Genomic DNA, 8949 nt, shown 5'->3' with positions numbered 1-8949 from the left:
TTACTTTGCCCTGAAATGACCTGCCATCAGGCAGGAGAGGTACAATGTGCTGTGTTCAGGATTACAGTGCTCACCTTTGGTCCAACTTTTACGAGATGCAAATCTTGAAATACTTGAAGAGAAATCTTCACTTTCAGATTATCAGACTAGATTCAGCTTCTCAGTCTAACCCATGGAAATCCAAGAAGGAAAGCTCAAGATATAAACATCATTAAAAACCTCTTTGGGTATCTTAGCACTTTGCAGACAGACTCTGGGGTTTTTTTCCTCCCCTCTGTTAAAGTTTGCTTAAAAATAGTAGGAAACTGACAGTTAAAGTGGTCAGACATTCCGAGGCACAGATAAAAAGGTGCATAAAACCCTTTACATTGAGATAAGACTGTGCCCCAAATAATTTAGAAGTTAATTCCCTGCATGTTAAGAGGCTAGGAAAAATGTGTTTTAAATTTCCCAAACAAACAAAACCACACAAAAAAAGGAGAGTTAATAACTAGCAAGAATATAAAACACCACCAGAGGTAACATCTCAAAGAGGTATAACATACATATCCAGATATTGAAACAGCCACTGCAGGACTTGTAATAAAATATAGTCAGAGATAATTCAGGACCATCCTTTGCAGCAGAGGTACAGTATTTGCAGCATACGTGGTCCTACAAGGATCCACAGCCTTTCAATTGTTTCCTGTGCTGCTCCATATTTATTCTAATACACATAACTATTTCATAAATATCCATTTCACTCCCAAGCCCCACTTTCCTCCTAACAGCAGTATAATCTGCATTGTGGATGGAAAAACATTTCCAAAACCCTACTCATAGCTTGTAATTCTGTGACATCAGCATAATTGCAAATCCAGGAGGAGCCTACCTTATTATTACATTTTTCATTTGCCATCAGAAGTCTTTTACTGCACAAAGACTATGACAACAATTCACAACGATTTAGTTTAAAAGTGAGATGTAGGAACAAGTAAGAACAGACAGTGACACTGGACAGAACAATCTCCAGAGTGCATTTAGAGAATAACACAGTTTCAGCTCCTGATGAGTGTCAAGAATTCTTCACGAGTCTTTGGATCTTCCCGGAATACCCCCAACATTGTGCTGGTTACTGTTTTACTGTTCATTTTCTGTACCCCACGCATTACCATACACATATGCCTAGAAGAAATGAGAGGGGAGTCAATAAATGTGACATACTCAAAAGAAAGAAGTAATCCCACAGAGAGATGTTTCTTACACAGTCACGTTAAATTCTGGGGAAGTGACAAAACCTCCATGTCCAGAACAGACATCTGTCAGTAGTACCTCAGCTGTCCTCTACGGAAAAGAGTCAAATTCCCAGCCTCCTGCCTTCTCTCCTCTGATCCTAGGAAAATCTCACCTTTCCAAGGTGCATTCTGATCACAGGGACATGCCTGTTGCTAGTCCCAAGCTTTGCTCTACTTGAGGAAGTAGAAGGCGCACTGAGGCACAGCACAGACTCAGTGCAACTGGGACAGCCGACCACGCTGCCAGTTGCCACATCAGTGGATAAGGTAGGCCCCCACTTTAAACGGCTCCAACCCACCATTGCTCAGTGGGCAAAGGATCACTCCTGCCTGCACTCTGCCTCATAAACAAGCATGGCACACAGCTACCGCAGCCAAAGGAGGACACACAACAGCTCTGCAGCACACAGCTGGAATCACACACAGCCCATACATCGCCATGGAAGAGCTCAGAGTGACTTACGTAGCTTCAATAACCACTCCAACTCCAGCGGGCTGTAAGGCTTCTGTGATGGCTATTGCAATTTGTTTGGTAAGGCGTTCCTGGACTGAAAGAACAACAGGGAGTTCAGACACAGTGTTAAATCTGACTAGCATCGATGCACCGCCACTATCTGGATAGCAACATTGCATCCTCACTTCCAAGTGTGCCTGTTCCCCATCACCACCACACACAAATACTGCTCTTCCTAAATAAATTATGTTAATACCAAACCCTATCTTATGTTTTGTATCCTGGAACAGACCTTCTGTTTGCTTGTTTATATTGGGAGTCATTTTGCATTACACCTTTGCAAGAATTGCATTACCATGATTTGTTGTAACAGCTCTTACATTTCCTATTACGCAGTTAGATTTTCTTGCTTCTCTATTTTCTTTCAGTTTTTATGTATTTGTTCACTGGCTTTACTGCTGCACTATTCATTCCCTAAACACAATTTCTCTTTTTAAGGAAAGGAAATGGAGATAAAAAATGAGCAAATGAAGAGAGTGTGTTTTCCTGCAAAGCTTTACTTCCTGCAGCTCTAGCACCCTCTATTCACCATCTAATGGTCACTAAGACTTCTGAGGCCAAGAACAGGCCAAATTTAACTGCAGGACAATGACAGCAGGCTGAGCCCAAGCCAAGGCCTCAGATCCTGCAGCTTCCTCCACTTCTCAGGGGCAGCAGGCAGGCAGTCCATAACATGGCAGCTCTCACTTTATCTTTTCAGACAAAAATTCTTGAAGGTATCTCTCAAATTAGCTGTAGGAGAGTTCATCTCCAGCAGCATCCAACTAGTTTAGTTATTCCTGGCAGCTGTATCTTGTAGCACATATTTCCTCTGAATCAGTTACTGCCTACATCTATTTTCATAGGCAGATTTTACTCCTCACTGGAAACACAGGGGCTAAGATGACAGATGAGAAACACCTGTTCAAGAACAGTGTTTTTCTTCACACTAAAATTTGCACAGCTATAGTCCACCTACAATTACCAGTACCCTGAGCTGGCTAGCAAAGGACTGCACACAACAAAACCAAAACCTCATCTGTTTACCTTGTAGTCTTCTACTGTATATTTCCACGATCCTAAAAGAAAAAGGAAAAAGACAATGTTATACTTATTCCTATCTAACCATCCTCTGATCTTCACAATTAACTTGACACTGTCAAACAAGACCACTGTACGGATCCATGTCCTTCCTGGAAATCTACACGACATCATGCTGCTGCTCAGCCCCTGGCTGGCATTGCTCAAGGATTTCCCTTAGCACATCACTGTGTTTAGTGACAGCTTCCCCTTACCTGCCACCCCAGAGATTATTTCAGGGGCAAACCTGTCACTCCTCCTTAGAGCTTCTTCTGTTGGCTGTTACTTTTGAATGACTTGCACCAGCACCCACCTGCACCACACAGTTGCAAGGGAATCCATGCCCAAAGACTCCCTGAAAGCTAATCCTTGAACTGAGGTCAGACTACTTTTGCTTCAATCTTAACCAAATGCTGTTTTAAGGACCATTCAGATATTGGGATTCCCAGAAGGAGATTAAGCAGGAGATGGTTTGGATTCTTGCATTTAACCACAGATTCAACAAAGAACAATGAGACAGAACTGTTTTTATTTAAAACAGATACTCTCCACCCATATATCACACCATCCTTCACATTTCTGTGAAGGGATCACCTTAGTGCTCCTCTCGAACATGACTTCAAATCTAAGCCATTTGTGGGGCAATGCAGGTAATACTACCATCATTTATAACCGCGCACTATAACCCACACATGTAAGAAAAGTCTTATAACTGCTCTGTAACTCAATGGGTTATTCATGCCAACCTCAAATGCTTAATTACGCATCAAGTGGCCATGTAAAGGAGTTGCTATAGAAAGCTTCAATACCCGTCTGGTCAGACTAGACAAAAAACAGACACTGGCTGGCAGCCTGAGGCATTAGTTACAAGAAACATTTCTGACAATGAGACTTGCCTGCTGTTTTGGAGAGAGAATTACATGCAGGAACTCCCCTCCAGTAATGAAATGGTTGTGTTACAGCTATTCTAAACAAAGCAACATAATATTCAGATTAAATATATGGATAGGAACAAGCTGATGCTGAGATATTTTTACACTGGTATTGCATATAAGAAGTCCTATAAGCATGTTTATATAAAAACAGTTATTTGCATTAGCATTTTCAAGCATGAGCTTAAAATCCAAAGAATGATGTTTGTTTACTGAATACAGGTCATCCACAACTACAGAAACTCACCACATTAGACTAATCCTATTATGAAAGATTAGGCCTACAGTACCAACAGCCTCACAAATCTTTGTTTGAACACTGGTTGCATTATATAGGGCACGAAAGAGAAGCACTATTTGGCCCACCAATCTCTTCATGGTAAGCACTCAAAAGCAAGTGAGGACTGAGAGCATTTTGTTATACAAGAATCTAATCTTTTCATTATTGCAGGATATGGGAGTTTTACCCTAACTTGAAAAAGAGACAAGATTTAACCTTTCAAGCTCAGTGCAGGAAGCCTTGCACATATTCATGCATTCTCTATACTGAGAATAAATAGTAGGAAAACTGTACGCTTCTAGCACCATGTTGCCACTTGCATTAAAAATCACCAAAGACAGTTTTGAGCTCCTTTTCACATCTGCAATTCAGAGGTAACTACAGACCAGAGCAAGCACAAATCAACTGATGCATATTTCAAATGTGATACTTAATCCTGCATTCAAGCCCTGCAGAAATGAAACCAAGTGCTAAAGACAGTCTCTTCAGGGAGGATGTTCACCTTCAGAAATCCAACTCAAAAAAAACCCCTCACCGCTTAAAAAGATCCAGCCACACGAGTGCCAGCCAACACACAACGCAAACCATGAACTGCCACACAGACATCCCCAAGCGCAAGCAGCTACAGAAGGCAAAGTCTTTCACCCCAACTGCAGTGCTGTCAGCTCAGAACCTCTTCCTACGGTTTCAGCAGTTACATATAGCCAGAGAAAACATGTACGAAAAAAATTTAAATGTTGAACTGCCTGTTTCAGCCTTTTAATCAGAGCAAAGTCCACTTATATAAGCAATGCTAGAAGACATGAGGCCTCCCTGTAATGAGTTATGTTAGCAAAGATGTGACCTCCAAGGGCCCTTCCACTTCCAAACCAAATTCACTGTTGTGCAAGCAGAGCACAAGACAGAGCTGACTGATTTTAAAGCATTTTAGTGTCATATCCTACACATTTCTTACCCGCTAAGAAAACCCAGCAGGCATGCAGATTTACAAGGCTAATTCTCATTAGTATTATTGGAACTACAGCAAGATTGTAACAGACATTATCAGGGAAAGTATAAGCAAAACCTATGTAGTCTTTCTGAACTACAGCCAATTTTTCAGATTCGTTTCTCAAAAGAGACCCTTCCAGTCTGGTCCCCAGTAATCTGCTTATTGAAGGGATCTACCATCCCCTTCCTCACCAGAACTAGAAAGTGTCACTTGATAACAAGACTCGGTGCAACAACTGATCCAAGGGCACTTGCTGAGGAAAAAGCTGTTTTACATAACAAATGGATTTCTCAAGTATAACTGCTTTGTTTCTTAGGCTGAACCTTATCTATAAAATCTACCCCATAGCTCTCTCAGCAGGTCTCAAGTGAAAGAAAGAAATGCCAAATTTATCTGAAGAGTCAGCTAACAGATGAAAGCTTTAGATTCAACTTCCATCCGTAGAACGTGTTCATTTACAGTTTGGAAATCTTGGATTTTTGTTCTTGTTGATCAATATACAAACAAGCAGTAAATAGCTAGAGATCCCCAGTGGTTTTTGTGGCCTGCCTTAGAACGTAACCAAATTCTTTGTTGTTCTTGCTTCTGTGCTCCCTACAAACACCAATGCTTTGGATGAACGTACAAAAGCGTTATGGCTCGACATACAGTCGACTGATGTGAATTAACACAGAGCTCTAAGACTTATCTGTCCTCTCCACAAAAAACATAATGCTGAGGATTGGTCTAAATCCAAATCCAGGACACAAAGTGGGCTGAGCTTTAGAGGGGGACCAGATTAGAAAGATTAGCACAGTTAGCACAGCTTAGAATCCTTTTTACAAATTAGCATCACTTTCATTACATTAACACTTACCTAGCAAGCTTGCTGAGGCCAAGTACTTGTTTGTTAGGAAGATAGCCAATATGTACCTAGATAGAGGAGAACAAACCATTAACAGAATCAAAACCACACTTCCGAATGCATATGAAACTCATGCATAGAGAATGAGATGTGCATTTGCCCCAGAACTAACTCTGGAACAGTCCAGAAGTCCTAGCACGTGGGAGGAACATGCCACCATGCAAGCCTGAAAAATTGTGGAGCTAACGGAGACTGTAAATGCCTGGTGAGGTCAGTGTCCTGGTGAAGAATAGGTAAGTTTTCTGAGGGGGAGAAAAACCACACCTCTTCAAGAGTCAAGGCTTATGTTCCAAGTCTCAGGAATGCTACAGAGTTCTACTACATTTGGGTACAAAAAGCAGCCTATTACTCAGCACAGTGCTGTTCATCTAAAATAAACATGCTTTTCTTTTAAGACCTAAAATGGATTTAGGGAGCGGGAGGGAGAGGGACTGTACTTTACTTCCAATGAAAGTTCTGATGGCAAGAAATACTTAGCCACCAAAATCAGGCTGCACTTCCTGATTTTTTTTTTCCTGCTTTGGTAGTACCATAGATCACTGTATGACTACGTCAACTTCCATCCTGCTTGAATATGGATTTGCTGAACATTCATACTGAACACATAGTTGCACTAAGTTGGAATAAGTTCTTGAGAAGAAAAGTGCTCAGATACGAAGGTAGGGGGAAAGCTGTTTACCTTCTTGGTTTTAGAAAGCAATATAGGCTACTGAATTCAAGTGGGTTTATAGTTATGACAGATTATAAGCCAGCATTTGTGTCACTGTACCGGAGACTTGAAAAATTAGCCAAGATACAGTAGGGGAGTGTCAGTGTAGGATTCTGTCTTAGTGCTTTGCCTAGAGACCCCATCTCAGAATCCTGTGTTGCTGTACCTGCAATTAGAGGTACCACAGTGCACCTAATTACCTGGCTAATTTGCTCATTCCTATCACTTCTGTTGGGTAATCAACCCACTGACACCTGAAAAGACATGAAACATTTCAGATAAAGTAAGAGACATAACTTAGAAATAAGCGTTGAATCCTGTTCCCCATAGAGTATTTTTGTGAATTTCTTAATTTCATTTAAGATAGAACTGCAAATACCGACCAGTAGGTGTTGTATTTGCAGCCTGTTTGATGTACCCAACAGGAGAATGGTTAGTCTGAGAATATTTAGAGGCATACCAAGTCATTTAGCAGACCATTATACGAGCAGGACCAATTCCATGTTTGCGAGGAGATTTCTCCAAACCACACAGGCTAAACAGCTAGATGTAAAAAGAATGCATATATTGCCACAGGAGTAATGAAGAGAATATACACAGTACGTGTAACTAAGAATAACAGGCAAAATAGAAAGCTTGCACAGAAAAAAAGTTACCTTGTTTTCCAGTATAAAATACTAGCAGTAAGAAAAGAAAGCAGACGAAATTGAGTTGACTCAACTAAATAAACGGCTGGTTTCTGTTCGGGTATTTTATTTTTGGGAGACACTTTCATTGGAACATATGTGGTACTGATCGAATTTTATAGACAACAAAAGCACTTGCTTCTCTCTGGCCTGTGAGTACTTTATGGTAGAACAGATGGATCAGAATAAGCTCCACCCTTCTGTGCTGATACGGGAGTGAAGGGGCTGAGATGTGCAGAAGGGGCTATCCACTCTGAATTCCATCACATTTACGGCAGTTAACTTGAGAATTTTTATTTTATTTTTGAAGTTGTTGGCATCACAATTTCAACGCCATCTGAAACACTCAGCCCTTTTCATGGGAGTCCCAACCTAAGCAGCCTCCTGCTAGTCAGTTTTGACCACCCCCTCCCTGACCGGGCTTGCTTATTTAAGACAGGGCTGCTAATCAGAACTTTGTTCCACTCACGGGGGGTTCCCGAGATGAATGTGCACTAGATAGCTCTGAGCCAGAAGCTAAATCCGTGACAGAGCCAGCATGCAGGGTGAGCTGGTTTAATATCAAGATGTCTGCCCTCAAGGCTTGCTGCTGCTTCACGAAGAAGAGCTTTGATATGAAATGTCAGAAACCATTAGATTACTTAGACTAGGAAAGGTTGAGCATTATACTTTAGGAGCTTAAATCCAAATAAAACTCACATTAAGGAGGTCTTTCTTATTTGTATTCTGAAAATTAACTTCTAGAATCATAGCTGTAAGCAGTAAATACTTCTATCTTTAAAAGCTTTGTAGTTACAGCTACAAAGTCTTTTACATATACTTTAGGTCTTTTATCATGTATTCCCACATTTCTTTTGTGAGGAAGAGTTACCTTTCCAACAAATGGAACGAGGTGATGCTCACACAATGAGAACATGTCTATGTCCTTCACAATTACCATCTCATCATGATCTTCATCGAAGATGGCATCATTCAGAACATCTGAAATTAAACATTCGCATTAAAAAAGAAAAAAATGCACAAGCATGGAAGGTTCTTCCAGCCAGTACTTGAGAAAGCTTGTAGCAAGAGCATAGCATGCTCAGAACTACAGATTTTAGGGTTAAGATACGGGAGGCAAGTAAGGAGTAACATCACAAGTACACTTTGGTTTGCATACGATCACACAATTGCCACAGTGCTGTGTCAGACTACCCACATGCTACACTAGAAGTCAGCCTATAGCGTTTTATTTAAATAATAGTTTGAGTAAGAACGAGTCTAGTCTTTGCAGAATTACTGACACCTTAAGAGCAATTAAGACTACAGCTGACAAAGCCAGTGCTGAGGAGGAGAGCGCATCTCAAAGTGGGCTTCCACTAGTGCTTCCACATACCACAGGCAAAGCTGAGCCTCAAGTTTGAGAAAAGCTAAGCCATCACAGCGGTTTCTTCAAACACTTCCACAGCAGCATCACTATCTTCAAGGAGGCTTTGTACGCAAACCAGGTACTCTTATATCATCCTGAAGCACACCAGCCAGCAGCTGTTTAGGCATACACAAAAGTCGAAGAGACAGACCTGTATTCACAGGTAGGGGAGAGATTTGCTGTCCTGAACTG

At 41.1% G+C, this 8949-nt stretch overlaps 1 protein-coding gene across 1 annotated transcript; it reads right to left on the bottom strand.

Annotated features, from left to right (window-relative positions):
• Positions 1-890: 890 nt before the first annotated feature.
• GCH1 (GTP cyclohydrolase 1) lies at positions 891-8334 on the bottom strand (the record flags this gene model as incomplete). The annotated part of the gene is made up of 5 exons (XM_009580345.1): positions 891-1164; positions 1738-1822; positions 2815-2846; positions 5907-5962; positions 8221-8334. Coding segments are annotated over 5 exons (414 nt in total), but the record flags the coding sequence as incomplete, so codon positions are not given.
• Positions 8335-8949: the final 615 nt, after the last annotated feature.

The sequence above is a fragment of the Fulmarus glacialis genome, unplaced genomic scaffold, assembly GCF_000690835.1.
Source record: "Fulmarus glacialis isolate BGI_N327 unplaced genomic scaffold, ASM69083v1 scaffold36520, whole genome shotgun sequence".
NCBI lineage: Eukaryota > Metazoa > Chordata > Aves > Procellariiformes > Procellariidae > Fulmarus > Fulmarus glacialis.
Note: the sequence above shows the minus strand (reverse complement) of the source record. Positions and strands in the feature narration are given on the sequence as shown.